This window comes from Acipenser ruthenus, chromosome 6 (assembly GCF_902713425.1).
Source record: "Acipenser ruthenus chromosome 6, fAciRut3.2 maternal haplotype, whole genome shotgun sequence".
NCBI lineage: Eukaryota > Metazoa > Chordata > Actinopteri > Acipenseriformes > Acipenseridae > Acipenser > Acipenser ruthenus.
The window spans coordinates 29,457,617-29,475,155 of NC_081194.1; the positions used below are offsets into that span (position 1 = coordinate 29,457,617).

General features: G+C 37.1%; 1 protein-coding gene across 1 annotated transcript in view; it reads right to left on the reverse strand.

Annotated features, from left to right (window-relative positions):
- Nucleotides 1–17,539, reverse strand: part of ush2a (Usher syndrome 2A (autosomal recessive, mild)) — a 387,586-nt gene that overhangs the window by 172,208 nt on the left and 197,839 nt on the right. Inside the window, exons 35-36 of the mRNA XM_034017082.3 lie at nucleotides 15,277–15,428; nucleotides 12,924–13,086 (exon numbers count right to left, since the gene is read on the reverse strand). Coding sequence (XP_033872973.3) covers nucleotides 12,924–13,086; nucleotides 15,277–15,428 — 315 coding nt within the window. The remainder of the gene's footprint in view (nucleotides 1–12,923; nucleotides 13,087–15,276; nucleotides 15,429–17,539) is intronic.

The following is a 17,539-nucleotide window of genomic DNA, read 5'->3' on the forward strand; positions in this document are numbered from 1 at the left end:
TGTGAACGAAAAGACATTTTCTCATTGGAAATAGGTAAATTTCAAAATATCACTGTCCTGGTCACAAAAGCAAAGTTTGTGGGGAATAATAGCCATTTTCTATACTTCTGAGGCATAAGCAATTAGGAAATAACACTTACTACCCAGGAACAAAAAATGTGTTACATAGTGTTATGTGTGCAAGGAAAAAAAATGTATATATATATATATATATATATATATATATATATATTTGAAATAATGAATTGAAGCTATTTAACCCTTTAAATCACAAAGTAGACCACACACCCTCTTTTTTTTTGTAGCTGTTAAAAAGAATCGTGAGTAAGCCAAATGAACTGAGGCAAAAAAGTCAAATATTGCCAAATGTCATTACACAGTAAAATGTAATGCCCTAGTTAGAATGAACCTGCAAACCTAGTGGAATAAGTTATTTGACATGTGGATCTATTTTACAGTTTTTTATTGCAGCTTCTAAGCGCTTTAGTGAAAGATGGAGATGTTAACTGTTGTGTTGAATCAGTCAATAGAAAATTATTCTTTTAGTGCATACTGGGTTCATGCAAAAATAAACAGGGGGGAGAATATTAATGCATCAGGGATATTTTTCATGATAACCATAACATCAGTTGTTGAAAGGCTGGAACCATAGCAAATTTCAACCACCCCCTTCAAGGCGAAGTAAGCCCCATGTCTTCTCTGAGTTTCAAAATAATTGTCATAATTACTGTACATTCATATTGAAACAATACTGCTTTCGTTTATTTGTGAACTGTATATAATTTTCTCTTCAGCACTTCACTTGAATTTCTATGTATATCTACAATAGCTTGCCTTGATTGTCTTTTTAAACTACAGTTATCCAATCACGCATTGCTGAATTGAGAACAAAAGGTTGGTGAAAAGAAGACAGTCTTGAGCTAGGTCTACAGCTGTTCAAAGGGACATTTTCTGTCTTTCATTCTTTAGGCGTTCATTTTTCTGATACAGATTATAGTATTTGTATTTCATAGGCACTTGCATAGTCCAGTTAGAATGACTAACACTAAAGGGAAATATCCAAAAAAAATATGAAATGGTGTGGCCTGACACAAGAACATTTGTGATAATAGATAACTGCTTTTTGAGATGCTTAAATGCCTTATAAACTTGTTTAATGTTAGCAAGTAAAGCATCACTTGCTCACTCAATTGCAGTGAAAACCCTAAATACATTCTGGAAACAGTCCACTCTCAGAATTGAAACACCTTTCTTTGTTTAATAATTGACAATTTAAATTGCAATTAATATTTCAGTTGCTGTATGCATTTTCGTTGGATTGATATGGAAGAGATATCAAACATAACTTAAACAAAAAACATTCCAGAGTTCACAGTGCCAGCCATTAGGGACGTTCTGCTGACCAATCAGGTAAATAGAAATCTCTGTTCCATTTTTTTTAAATTAGTCAAATGATATATTCTTCAATGAAACTGCCAAGCCAATCTTCTTTTTACACATTGGAGCACAGCTAGGGCACAAGCCTGTGCTCCCCTGACCATAACACCATACACACCACACGGCCGTGCCTTTACCAGTACAGCCGTGTGGCAGAGTGTCCCGCCCCTATATATATATTTGTATTATTATTTGTATTTTTGTTTGCGGCGCAGGTCGAAGCGCCGCGTATTTGTTATTGTTTTATATTTATATTTTAAAAACCTCGTGAGGATGCGTGGCTGATCAGCTACTGATTATTTAACTAGCTGACAGTCACACATCCTTACTAAACTCATGCAGACTGTGGCCGAGGGGTAATAAGATAATTAACAGCTAGTTAACCCCTCGGCCAGAATATAAAAGCCTCCAGCTGTCCGCACTAAGGCGGAGAGTGTACAGAGGAGAGCAAGAAGAAAAAACGAGAGCAGAAAACAATTGCTATATTTAAAAATACTTGTTTCTGTTTATTTGCTTGGCCATCGCACCTTTTTGTTTGGTGTTTGTTTTGTTCTGTTTAAATTTTTTGGTTTATTTGTTTAATAAAACGCTGAGTGCCGTAGCGCTCAATTCCGCCACCATCCATCCATTGTTTTGTCTTTGTTTACAACTCCTTCCTGGTCCGTGACGTCACCAGTCACATGCCACTCAACAGCTGCTCGACCACAAGCCGCCTAGGGATTTATCCATTCCACATTCTATTGCCCAAGAGAAGCACCTGCCAACTGAGTGCAAACTATCAGTCCTCTCTAATAGGAACAGGGGAACACAGATCTATACACTGTTAAAGCATGAATGCCTGGGATTTCCTTTGCTTAACATACAGTATAAAGTATTCATGTGAGAGACACAACATATGTGCTACGTATTACAGGTCTTTCCAATTTTTCATTGAACCCCTATACATACATACATATATACACACAAAGCATTAAAGAGGTCAAGTTGGACTTATTACAGCACAAGGCACTACCACTTACACTAATGCAATGGATGGCAGGAAATACGGCCCTGCTTTCAAATTAAATACAAATTAATTTTCTTAACTCCCAAGCACACTACTTATGCAGACATACTGTTACAGAAAAAAATGTCCCTTGGGTTATAAAGTACATAACCCTAACCCCATCTAATGGCCTGGATGTGGCATCGTAAAGAAATCAATAAGCATGAATAGTGTGATGCAAGTAAAAGGCCATCAACATACGCTCCTTGTCTGTCATTGACTTGCAAGCTTTACATATATATACACCCTCACTATAACGCCCTTTATTATAACAAACCTTTGGCTATAACAAACCTGGCCCCTGGACCCCAAATTAATAAAACCAAAAAAGATAATATATAAACAAACACTCTCAACATCCCGGTCTGTAGGCTATGCACGGGATGCCACCTCCGCAGTGAAGTCTATTCTTTCGTCTTAATAAGAAGCGCACGCTGTGTAAATCCCTCCGAAACGAAAATCATTTTATGTTGCAACAAAGACAGAAACTATCTTTTTGAAAAAAAAAAGGAGTAACACAGGCATATCTCTCATGAATATAGGTTGTCAAAAAGCACTCTGCTTTTTGGCTTGTTCAGCAACCATGCGGCAAAGCAAAATTGATTAAAGAAAAAAAAAACAACAAAAAGAAATTGAGGATCTGATTAACTTTTTCATGTCAAACTTTTAATGTTGGGTTGATTTGGAATAAAAGCTCAGTTTGGGATTCTTGCATGTTGGATTAAGATTTGGTGCACTTTGAAATGATTCATGTCAGATTGATTTTGAATAAAAGTTTAGCTTCAATTTGGTATTTTTGCTTTTTGAACTGTGTTTTAATTCTTTAACGAATTGGATAAAGTAAAGGCAAAATACTGCATACATGAAACAAACAGGTACATGTCATTCTACTTTTATTCACAATCTCATCTCATTAACTTACTGCAACAGTTTGTCATTCATTTTGATTGTCCTTTCGCTATAACGAACCCCTCGATATAATGAACAAAAGGCTTGGACCCCAGCAGGTTCGTTATAGCGAGGGTGTACTGTGTATATATATAATAAAAGTTACAAGAAATAGATGTCTACAATTATTTATTTCAGAATTTTTTTTGCAAAACTCAAAAAATGCTAATTCAAAAGTATTCATACCCTTTGATGCTATGATATTATTGTCTACAAGGTGCTAGAAATTTCAATATGATAATGCAGAACCTAATTCTAGAAAAGTCTAAAAAATGCTGGATTGTAGGTGAACATTCTTAGAGAGTATAAAAGGGTTAAGCATAGGATGATTGCTGTCATTACCAATAAGTCAATATGGGGAAAAAGTAAAGAGCTATCTGCAGAAAATTATTTGTTGTCATAAAGCTGGAGGAGGATACAAGAAGATTTTCAAGGATTTGTCTGTCATTGTTTCTATTATCAAGAAGTACAACTCATGATACTGTCACAACGCTCCCTCGGTCTGGAAGAAAGAAGGTTCTTTCACCAAGAACAAGTAGAAGAATTGTGAGAAAGGTTAATAACAATCTGAGCTTGACTGCCAAAGATATTAGTGAATTGGCTGCAAGTGGGACTGGGGTTTCCATTTCAACCATAGCTCGAGTATTGCATGGTGAAGGTCTCAATGGTTGCAGGCCAAGGAAAAAGCCACTCTTAGGAAAATGTCACAAGGACAATCATTTAAAGTTTGCAAAATGACATTTGAATGATGGATATGAGTTCTGGTCAAAGATTTTGTGGAGTGATGAAACAAAAATCAAGCTATTTGGTCACTCTGATAGTCATTACGTTTGGAGAAAGTCTGGTGAGCCGTACTAAGAAAAGAACACCATACCTACTGTCAAGCATGGAGGTGGTAATATCCTTCTTTGGGGCTGGTTTTCCTCTAATGGCACAGGAAATTTAGATCCAATACATGGTAAAATTGATTCCATAGCATACCAAAAGGCCAATCATCTGAAACCCCCTGCTACAAAACTTGGTTTAAAACACAACTGGACGTTCCAACACAACAACAATCCAAAGCACACATCAATATCTACTTCAGAAAGGTTAAAGAAGAATAAAATCCCGGTTCTTGAATGGCCTAGGCAAAGTCCCGATCTAAATCCGATTGAGAATCTTTGGCATGAGTTGAAGTAGGCTGTGCACAAGGGAAGTCCTCGGAATTTGAATGAACTGGAACAATTTTGTGTTGAAGAATATATATATATATATATATATGTATGTATATTTCTCTTTATACTTGTGATGTTTTCCTAAGAATAGCTTTTTCCTCGGCCTGTGACCATTGAGACCTTCACCATGCAATACATGAGCTATGGTTGAAATGGAAACCCCAGTCCCACTTGCAGCCAATTCACTATGAAAATCTTTGGCAGTCAATAATAATAATAATAATAATTTCTTTCTTAGCAGACGCCCTTATCCAGGGCGACTTACAAGATATCACATTATTTTTTACATACAATTACCCATTTATACAGTTGGGTTTTTACTGGAGCAATCTAGGTAAAGTACCTTGCTCAAGGGTACAGCAGCAGTGTCCCCACCGGGGATTGAACCCACGACCCTACGGTCAAGAGTCCAGAGCCCTAACCACTACTCCACACTGCTGCCCACAATCTTCTACTTGTTCTTGGTGAAAGAACCGTCTTTCTTCCAGACTGAGGGAGCGTTGTGACAGTACCATGAGTCTTGTACTTCTTGATAATAGAAACCATAGTTGAAATTAGGATACCTTAGTTGAAATTAGGAAATCTTCTTGTATCCTCCTCCAGCTTTAAGACAATAAATAATTTTCTGCCTAAGGTCTTCAGAAGGCTCTTTACTTATTGACTTATTGGTAATGACAGCAATCATCCTATGCCTAACCCTTTTATACTCTCTAAGAATGTTCACCTACAATCCAGCATTTTCTAGAATTAGGTTCTGCATTATCATATTGAGGGTGGCACGGTGGCGTAGTGGTTAGCGCTGCTGCCTCACAGCGCCAGGGTCCTAGGTTCGAATCCAGCCTAGGGTATTGTCTGTGTGGAGTTTGCATGTTCTCCCCGTGTTCGTGTGGGTTTTCTCCGGGTACTCCGGTTTCCTCCCACAGTCCAAAGACATGCTGTCCAGGTTGATTGGTCACTCTAAATTGCCCTGTGTGTGAGTGAGTGTGTGTGTGTGGTGCCCTGCGATGGACTGGCGTCCCGTCCAGGGTGTAGTCTCGCCTTGTGCCCTGTGTATGCCGGGTTAGGCTCCGGCTCACCGTGACCCTGTAAAGGAGTAAGCGGTTAATGATAATGGATGGATTATCATATTGAAATTTCTACCACCTTGTAGACAATACTATCATAGCATCAAAGGGTATGAATAATTTTGAAGTACCATTTTTGGAGTTTTGCAAAATAATTGCTGAAATAAATAATTGTAGACATCTATTTCTTGTAACTTTTTTTCGTCATCCACAAAAGCAAAACTTTTGCTACAAAAGATTTTTCCTATAATTATTTTTTTTCAAGAAATATCTAGAAATTATAAATTTCCATTGGGGTATGTAAACTTTTGACTACAACTGTGTATATGTGTGTGTGTGTGTGTGTGTGTGTGTGTGTGTGTGTGTATATATATATATATATATATATATATATATATATATATATATATATATATATATACACACACACACACACACACACACACACATATATTGCTGTCTGTTTTAGTATGTTTACCACCACTTACTTCTTTTAAAAAAAAGTGATAATTTTCTTAGTTTAGGCAAATATAAAGAAGCTAATAAATTTATCCGAGTTCTAGTCCCAGGACGATTAATTTTCATCCAGTTTGACTAACTCAGCAACCTCTTAAAGTCAAATCTTGTAATTGCTTCCAATTTACCTATTCTGCTTTTGGCAGTTTGTAAAATGAAATGCTAACATGAAAGCATCCATCTCATTTGTAGTGCCAGTCTTTTTTTTACGCCCTGGATAAAAATATGCAGGCACTCTGTTCTTTATTACCACCAGGAGATAAATGGCTGGTTTTCGGTGCTGAAGAATATATAATGGTTAAAAAGTCACTTTTTTCCTCCAGCTCTACATAAATCACAGAACTAGTCAATATTTAATAATGCTTGCCTTGGTCTGTAGTCCCTTGATCACCCCTGTCATGTGTAATAGCTCCCTCTCCGATATCTTTGACATAAAAGCCCGGCTTTACTGCAATACTAACATGTAGAGGGTCATTACGGATCGACATTTACCTTAATCTGTGACTGCCAACCATGAACCGATAAATTCCAGCAGATTCCACTGGGAGAAATCAGTAAACTTCTCAGTGGAAAGGACTGAAAGAAAATTCTGCCAAGAACAGAATCCATTTTCTAGGAATGGTGCGTTCAGCAAATGGGCTCTGACTTCTGAAAGCACCCTCCCTCTGCAAGATGTATACAGTTTTGAAGGGTTGAGGGACAGGCTAAAGGAAGGATATTAAGATCCCCCCCCCCCACAAAATAACAATGCAAGATTAAGCACTATTAGTATACAGCTTTTGCATTATTTACCAATGCTGCTGTAGCGCTCTAATGTCATGGGTCTATCTGAAATGTTGCTCCTTCTTTTTTTCAAATCGATCATCTCACACCTCATAATCTTACAACTGTTTAACAGAAGAATACATCAAAGCACTTGCAGCATATGAACGGGACATGCCAGTCTTTGTAAAGGGTCAGCTCCATCTGCCTGTACACTGAGATTAGAATCTAGAGCTCAGTCTGTTCTTCTTACTTGTCAGAGTGGGACTTTTAAAGTATTTTAATGTGACTACACTGGTACAGCAGCATTAGCTTCACACACACACAGGGCTTAAATTCAGCCGGAGCTGTCCGGAGCTGCACCTTGACTTCAGCCTGAGGCTGTTCTGTAGTGAAAACAATACAAAATACAACTTTACTAGAAATAATTATGAACATTTATTTTCATGAGGACACTGGCAATTTATTTTCATGGCAATTATTACAAGTGAAAATATTTACGTATAGTATATGGAGAGCAGCATAACAGGAGCGCCACTTCTGTATCTGTATGTGTATGTCTGTCATTCCTCTCCCTGGTTGTTGCTAGTGCTGTGTGTGTGTATGTGTGTGTGCGTGTATCAAGTTAACTGCTGTGTAAACCTGACACAATGTAAGGGCATCTGCTAATACATAAATAATACTAATAATACTAATAATACTAATAATACTAATAATAATAATAATAATAATAATAATAATAATAATTTGCTTTGTTTCGCGATTGAAATAACAGACCTGTCAACTCCCCATTATTTGCCGGGACTCTCCCGTTTTTTGGACACTTCTCCCGGGACAGATTTTCTCCTGTATTTTGCTCATAACTCTACTTTAAACCCCTTTATGTAAGCAAAAAGTCATGTATGGTCTGTGGTTACTGCAATCCCTGTTCGTACCTAGCAAGGTTTAGGACCCAGGGGAGGCCTGTGGCAGGCATGCATTCAGTGCGCAAGACAATAAGACCTGCTGGTAAATATGGACTAGACAGGAGGGCTATAGTGGAAAATTATTGACCCGAAGGGAGACTATTGTTAACAACAGGGGGCTATAATGCCCGAAGCCACAGGCTGAGGTAACAATAGTCTTCCCGAGGGGCATTTCATTTTCCATTATGGCTGAGTCTGCAGTACATATTTAATATATGATGCAGGTCAAGAAAATATGTGAGACAATGTTGGACAGTAAATATGATTTTATGTATTTTGTTTAAATAAAGCTGATACAACATATGTAAATAAATATTGACATATATTTTGTTTAAATATAGCTGATACAGCATAAGTAAATAAATAAATAACATAAATAAATAACCGAAAATGTTTTTGATGTTCACACCGCATAGTTATCAAAGTTTTTGTAAAATTTATATCCCGAAAAGTTTTTTTTTTTTTTTTTTTAGACTGTTGCCGAGATGGTTTCAGAAATTCATTCTGATGAAGAAAGCAAAATCATTCTCATCTGCCTCACACATGGATTTAGATGAGCTACAGGTATTAAAAAAGTGAAATATCGCTGGCATACCAAACTTGTAAGAAAACTGTACAAGGCGTCTGCTAAGAAATAAATAATAATGCACTGTTTATAAGTAATTTAATCATATGTTAAAAACAACGTAAAAAACATAGCAAGGCAGTTAGTATTGGGTAATGAATATCTGTAATCAGTTTGATTTGATTGTGGCTGGATTTATTTACCAGAAGTAGCGGGTTGTGTTGGCTGTAAATAACGCTGTGTTACATGTAAGCTTTGCCTTTTTTCATTATAGTGTATGCTGTTGTTTTATACTGACTTGTTGGAGCCTTTGTATGCTTGTATTTGCGGAAGTAAATATAATAAGCAGGTGTTTTTGTTGTATTTTGTTGTTTTGTTGTACAGAAAAAAATATTTTTATGCGTGAGCTCTGTGTTTTGCATGTATATTTGACTGTTTGGAGTAAATTGAATTTCAATAATAAAAAATAAAAAAACAACACAAGCTTCTTTTTGTTTTACAAAATGGGACCCTGCTTCAGGAATTTCATGGAATGGTGTAATAATACACATGACCAAATATTTGGTTACAAAATAATGGACCCCCAACCCCCCCCCCCCCGTTCTTTCAGTTATACTTTTCATTCTTTCTTTAAGTATTTTACAATGTTACTATTGCAGTTACAATGTTTACAATGTTATTATTGCAGTTTTAAAGCCACAATTTTTCAAAAAATTCATTTGTTTAATAATCAACTTTAATATTTAAATTGAATCGCTTAATTAAAAAACAGTATTTCAAAATATGAATACAACAAACCGAGTATAGTATAGGGCTGTATTTTTGTAAATAGTTTTTAAACAGTTTTTTTTTTGCGTTTTTTTATACCCAGTTACATTTGTTGAAGTAAAACAACAAGTTTTACTTTACAACAACTGTCAAGTTTGGTGTTATTTGAAAAGAATGATTTGACCGGTTTTAAATAAAAAAAAAACTAAAAAAAAAAAAACTTGTAATTATAGATTTGTCATGGCTTTTGAGTTATGTTTATTTGAATGAAACATCTCAGTTTTTTGGCTAAATCTCAGTTTTTTGCCAAAATTCCGAGGAATCTACAAAAGGGTTCTTTAATTATTCTGGGGTCTAAAGGGTTGTCACAGAATCAGTGTTCTGCCGTTTTCCCTTGTTGTGAGTGCAGGGGTTCCTTTGAAAAGGAGCTAGACTGACAGTGATATGAATCAATCACATGACAGGTGGAGACTACTGCCTGGTGGTGTAAGGGTCAGGGCAACAGTTCAATCTACTTTTTGCTCCTATGATCAGGTTTTAACCAATCACAGTCCAGAATTTCCAACAACTGATTCATATATATAATCTTTATGTACAGCAGAGCCTTGTTGAAAAAAAGCTGCTGCAATACTTTTTAAATGGATGTGCACCCCATGACCATTTTCATCTTGTCCTTTTCCTAACCAGTGGAGGCTTCTGCCAACTTCTATTGGTTCCAGGTATGATTGTATTATATGATATTAACATCCTACTGTATTAGAAAGAAACTTATTTATCCATATTGCATAGTGCATTCTTAAAGGCAGTTTGCCATCAAGCCAGTTTTGGATGATGTCATAGTCAATTACTGGTTTAATAACACACATTACATACCAACTGTTCAGGTTTAAATATACTTTTTGATTATAATGTACAACAGGTTTATTGATTATGTTTCCAGGGTTTACTTTTAGAGTGGGGATGGAGGAGAGGGGGTGTTTTAACTACACAGGGTAATTGCTTGACTACAGGTCATGCAGAACTGTATTGGCTGGGTAAAAAGCATTCAGTACAATTAAGAGCTGATAAAGTAAAGTGACAGGGAAGTTAAACCGAATCTAATTATGCTTGTAAAATAAGCAGTAATTCTTTAATACTGAAACAGATCTATTACTTTCTTTGAAAACAACTATTTGTACAAAACTGAACAGTGTAATACGATATATGGATATTGTAGGCAGAAAACAGCAGCTAGTTAGATGTAGTTCTGCATGCTGCAATGTGGCAGGTTGCCAGTGGCTCAAATTATGAACCACTTACTAAGAATATTTTTATAGTTTTTTTGGGTGATTTTAAAAGGATCAGTGGAATATGAATATAAAACACTGTTGCGCCAGAATCGGATCATACTGTTTAAGAAATTAACAGAAATGGAATATACAGGGGGGTCCTAAGCCATTCTATGTGTCTATTTGGTTTCTTGTCAGGAACTCCCCCACTGACAGAGAATGCTTTTAAAAAGAGTCGTAAACTAAATACTGGACAAGTGGTTTATATTCACCATCGTTGAATAAATCCTGTGGCGCCAGGCGTGTCTTCCAAAATGTAAAAAACAGGTTTTGAATGCTTTGACACCACGGACAGAGTACAGTCCACCTCATAAATCTTTGTATTACTTTAGCTTAGTTTTTGCACCTTCATTTGTCCTTTGTATTCACTAGAAGCGTGTCCAGTCTGATTATTTCAATATAGGTTGGTCCTACATGATTTTAAATTCAAATAAGGTATTATGATATATATATATATATATATATATATATATATATATATATATATACACACACACACACACACACACACACACACACACACACACACACCTCGCAGACTACAACACACTATCTTTCGAGAGTACAAAGGTCTCATTTTCAGATGAGAAGTGGAAACTGAGGTAATGAAGAAGCGACCTCTGTTGTCTCAAAAGCTATTTTAAAAACATTCAGCTGTTTTATTAATCACCAATGTTTTTATATTGATGTATATTTTATATTGCTTTTGTATTTATCAGAATTGACTGTAGAAGTTTTTAATAACAGCAAAAATGACTGCTGTAGCTTTTTCTTTTTTTTTTTTTTTTAAATAACACCCATCTTGTGTATAACGTGCATGATTGAGCAACCTTGAGCTACTTGTATAACATGCAACTCTTGAATACAACCCTATTAAAAACACCATAGTACACTTAATAGAAAACCGTGACCCGAGTATATCAGAAATTCTGCTAGGTTTTATAAAAAGGATGTGTGTTATATTAGAAAAAATGATTGTGAAATCCAAAATATTACATACAGGGTATACTCTATTGGGCCTCATGAAGCTAGAGCTGTGCAGGTAAGCAAAACAAAGCAAAGCCTGATTAAGTCTCTCTCATTAGCTTCAAAAACTGAGGTTGGCTGATTGGCTGGTAAATTTAACGCCACCATGGTGAATCGTGAATTGGCACACTACATTATGGATTCTCTATATTACTTTGGGGTTAGGGTAAGAACATTACTATTTGTGGACAAGTTTAAAAGGTCAGACACCTTTGGTAGGACATAGTGCCAGAGAGAAAAAAAAAGCTGCAGAAAAAAGTGACGCTTCTATTGTCTGTTTTTGCTATTTCTTGGGCCAGAAGCAATAAGACCTTTGCATTCTGGATTAGGACACCCAACAGACATATACTGCATACATTCTTTGTTTCATTGTTCCACACGTGATTTCCAGGCTGTCTTCCCAATGGTAATAATTATTTCCATTAGCAAGCAAATATAAAGATGTTTTAATATTTTACTTACAGAATAAAAGTATGCTGCAACTACATTGTATTGTTTTGCATTTGTAAACTGGCATTTTAAAGTGTATTTTCTAACCACACGTAAATATTTATTGCTTGCATGTGTGAGTTAAATGCTTCATTTCACATCATCTTTTTATTTGTGGCTTTGGGTTGAGCATTAAAGAAAGTGTCAATGATGGTCCCTTGTATAAATATTCAATACGATGCCTTATTCAGTATTTCACCTCGAAAGGATAGAGCAAAATGATGCATGGAAATACATGAAAAATGTTGTGAAGAGTGTGACTTTCTGTCAATCAGAAATTTCAAAAGGCTTTTTAAAAAAAAAAAAAAAAACATACAATAGGTAGAAAAAACTCTAAAGGGATTATTGGGTACTGCTTAATTTTTTGTGACATTGCCTTTTTAAAAATCTGTCCATTTTTATCTACAGTACCTTTGCACCACTGGTTCAAAATTAATTACAAACATGTCTGTCCTCCTCTCATCATTTTTGAGGTCACTTAAATTCCTGTATTAGGCTTAACAGCCACACTGTGCAGAATGCAGGCAGACAACTAATAATATTTAGAGACATTTCATTCCTGCATTATACTGATAAGGTTCAGTGCCCCTTTAAGCATATGTACAATAAACACAAAACCTCTACAACTCTTAGATTGTCCTTGGGTCTTCAAAAGTACCTTATAAAGTAAAACCAAAAAAAAAAATACTGGTAAAGCCAAAACAATGTAATACATTAAATACTGCCCATATATATTTAAAACCTATAATTGTACACTCTGGAATTAAACTAGTTAATCTTAGATGCAAATTACCTTGATCTGCATAGAAGAGGCCTGTGAAAAGAACAGAATATTTTAAGAGGCCATTTGGCTTGGCTGGAGTCGTCCATTTTGCTCTGACTGAGCGAGGTCCTTCGACGCTCATTTCAAGGGCCACGGTTCCCACTGGTGCAGCTTCCAGGGTTCGAGCTTCCACCTGACAGAGAGCAGATATTAAATTAAATTCCAAATAATTCACATCTATTCAAACAAACGAACAGTAACATACATATCCCCCACCACATCTGTAAATACTAAATTAGAGCTAAAAATAAAAGTTTGTCACGCAAAATGGTGAGCGCTAGTCCCACTATATGAGACGTCCCACTCCAGGAACCTACTGCTCTACGGTAAACCCTCTCTATACTTTTTTGGGATCACCATCCCCTAAAATGACCTACTGCTGTTGCTTCCAAAGTCCTGGCCTCCCAGCAACTCCATGCCATTCCGACGGGTTCTAGCTGGACAAACGCCTTCACAGGCACCGTTTTGCAGTCAAAGGGTTGCGTGTAGTAGTTCCTGCAATGCGGATGCTCTCCTCCTTGATGTAAATAAACATGCTTCCGCTCAGCACCCGTCTGTATATCAATGGTCTTGCAGTAGCCTCGAATTGTGGCGCAGATGCTTTTTTTTAACTCCGCGCAGCCTCCCTGGGCCACCCCCCAGCTAATCCGGACCTCATGATCCACTCAGCGCTGGCGAGCCTACTGCCTAATCGGTTGCCTAGCAACATGGAATCAGCGACAGGGCTTCATTAACGACCTCATCGACTGCATTTCAAAACATTAACGAATTGATTTAATTAACACATTTCGCTTGAAAATCATTGCTACTAATGCTCTCGTTACTATACCACGAGTTTGATACAATAACACTGTTTTTTGAAAATCCTGCCCCATTTGTCATCTGGAATTCATCAAATCTATGAAAGTAATAATGTGGACTGGTCAGACTCAATTCTTTTATATATATATAAAATAATGAATTTTATTTATATTGCACCTTTAATTGCAGGAATCACAAAGCTCTTAACAGAGGAAGAAAAAAAAAATAATAAAGAAATACATGTAAAACAATAAGCACAATTACAAAACAGCCAATTGATAGAAATATGTCTTGAGTCCAGATTTAAAAGCCTCAATAGTCTCACAGTCCTTCAAGTGTCCAGGCAGATTGTTCCAAAGGCAGGGGGCCATCAAGCAAAAAGCCCGGTCGCCCATAGTGCGCAGCCTTGTCTTTGGCACAAGAAGATTAGAGTCATTAGCAGATCACAGGTTCCGCTGTGGCAAATAAAGGTTAAGCATGTCCCTGACATATGATGGGCCAAGGCCATGCAAAGTCTTAAACGTCAGCATCAAGGTCTTGATAAAAGCCGTGCAGCACTATTTTGCACATACTGCAATCAATTAATTGATTTTAATTTCCTGAATTAAAACAGTGGTTATGAAATCCCTGTTTTTTAATTGATGAAGGTAGAAAATCTAGATTAGTATTCTTGAATTTGATTAAATTATATGACAGCCTCTACCGGATCTTATATTTTCTTTGTGCAAAAAGGATTGGGCTTCAAAGCTTTTTCCAGAATCACTTACAGGTTTGCCGTTGATTTAAAATGACTGATGTACAGCTGTTGTTTGTGGGGAAACTTTGGTTCATTAAACAAGATAAGAAGCACCATTACATACATTCAAACAGTTACAGTAGATTAGTGCAAGGATATTTAGAACAAAAACTCTGTGTCATAATATTGTATTCCTTTTTTATTCAGCAGATGTATATGGTGTAATACTTGTATACAGTTATACAGTCTATATACTTATATTCAGAATGGGCAATTCTTAGTGTGGTGTGGAAACTTGAGGCATCAACTGATGGGCAGTACAGTTCTAAGAATAAAGGCCTGGTTTCTGACACCTGTACAGTAAGTGCAACTGCATGAATTGTTTAATATGGACATCATTCGTCTTGCAGATGGGTTGCATTGTTGAGATAAGCAAAATTCAACCTGTTCAAATCAGGATTGCAGAGTGACCAGCCTACTTTATAATTTACTTTTTTTCTTAGCAACAAAGGAAATTCAGCCTAAGATTAGCTAAATTGACAGAAATTAAGTACCTGTTTCTCTTAAAACATTTGCTGCATCTGCAGAACTTTGACTATATCCTGCACAAATTGGAAATCTGCCCAAATATGGCCTGTCAAATCAAAACCCTTGAATGGCATTTGTTTAAAATGTCAAACACTACCAGAGGGGGGCTGTATTGACCAGACTGAATCGATCACCTTTATGACATCCATTGCCATCTGACATGCTGTACATTAACATAATGTTAATAGTTGCACTCACCAAGAGACCCAAGGCACAGCCTTTGGCTGTACAAGCCTGGACTCTGAAGGTATGGAGACTCCATGGAGCAAGACCACTGATGTGAAAATGAAGATTGGTGGAATTTTGAACCAGTACTCCATTCATGTACAGTCCATAGCTGGTGATGATACCTGTGTAAAAAAATAAACAGCACCAAGTAAGTCTTGCAAGGACTTGTGGCAAAGTGGTTAACAGTGTGCAGGTGCAAGTGACCAATGAACAGACAGATAATTATAATCCAGGTGCAAAGTAGTTTAATCGGTTTGTATGTCTAGTAAACAATAATGATGGCAAGTAATACAGCGGCATGTATTACTTACTTTGTAATCCCCGGGTTTGTCCCGAAATAGTTTATTATACACCCACACAAAACACAAAACACAAAACACATACACAAGTCAGTTAGTGCGTGAATTAGTGCTTGTGGTGACAATATAGTTATTTGTGATACAAATGCAGTGTGGTTCTGGGTTTGTGCTGGCCTCTGACGACAGCTCCGGAAGGTGTTAGCTGTCTAATAGTAACAAGTAACAATTAGACAAAACAAACAAACACTCACGATACGGATACACAAAACACAGGTCCTTCCGGGTTCTTTTTCATAAACCAAAACAAAGGAACAGATTGCGTCACTCCGTCCCTTACTTATACCGTCACTCATGACCCCTTGGTAAATGATTGCAGCCGCTCCTCCAATCCGCGGCTGCCACATCATTTCCCTTCCGGGTCTTATGAGTTAATGCACCGAAGCTCCGCCCCTTTTCTAAATGACAGAATTCCTTTTAATCTTAGGAACGAAGTGTCAGGCCAAGCAGTCCAGGGTACTCTGTTCCCGTTACTTAGCGCCCTCACAGGTCAGGAGGGAGATTTACCACCAAAAATCATTGTCTTTCTGTCACATATCCCACCGTTTAGAGTGGAAAAATAATCTACATTTTGGTGGTCTTTCCCTGCACAATGTACCATGTGGTACATGAAGGGCTGCAATGCCAGATACCACCGAGTTATCCGGGCACTGCTATCCTTCATTGTGCTTAACCACTTGAGTGGGGCGTGGTCTGTGACAAGATCAAATAAATGTCCCAGCAGGTAGTATCATAAGGAGTGAGTAGCCCATTTAATGGCCAAACACTCCTTTTTGACTACGGAGTAGTTGTGCTCCCGAGGGAGCATTTTTTTTCTGATGTACAATATCGTGTATTCTACTCCGTCAACCTTTTGGGACATGACTGCACCCAAACCCACATAAGACGCATCAGAGTGGAGGATGAATCTCTTGGTGAAATCAGGTGCGATGAAAGTGGGGGCCTAGCAGGTTCTTCACTTAATAGTATCAAATGCCCCCTGACACTCTGCTGAACATTTAATCAAATTTGGTGCACTCTTTTTGGTGAGGTCGACTAAAGGGTTAACCACTGTGGCATACTCTGGGATAAAGCGACGGTAATAACCGGCTAATCCCAGTAGCGACCTCACCTGAGTCTTGGTTTTGGGGATCGCCGTGTCTATCAAAGCCTGAATTTGACACCTGAGGCAGAGATAATGTCATATTCAACCAAGTTAGTTCTGTCGGGCAAGTCAGAAAAAACATCGCTGAACTCCTCAATAAGCTTACGCAGCTCCCGTTGCTGATCTGGAACCAATTGTTCCCCCATAGAAATTATTTTAGTGCTAGGGGTCTCTGGACAGGGGCCTAAATCATCCTTTACATCACCTGGGGCTATGAATAAGGCCTCCCTTGCCTGCCAGGGCTTTAATAAATTTACATGATCAATTTCACGTTCATTACGGCGATCGGGCTGTCTAATTTCATAATTCACCTTTCCTATAGCCCAAATCATGATTTGTGATGCTGGATGAATATCACAAAATCATAAAATATTCACGAAGTAACCACATCATGGGATTTTAATGATAGATACTAACTGTTCCTGGTATCATACACAATTTAATTCACAGGTGCATTATGTTTTTAATTATCAACAAATAATTTATATTACATAAAATAAGGATTATTTTTCTTTGAATATTTTATATATAAAGAAATCCCAATCAAGAATCAAAATATGAAACATAATTTGAGGACTGTCTTGTTTTTAAAATGAGAAAAGGGAAAAGGGACAGCTGCTTTCACAGACTCTGATTATCACAAATCTTGAAATACCTAACATTACCTTAGGTACAGTACAACCAGTTTACTCAGGATTTATGCAACCACCTGTTGAGAATTTTGTCAAAAGTT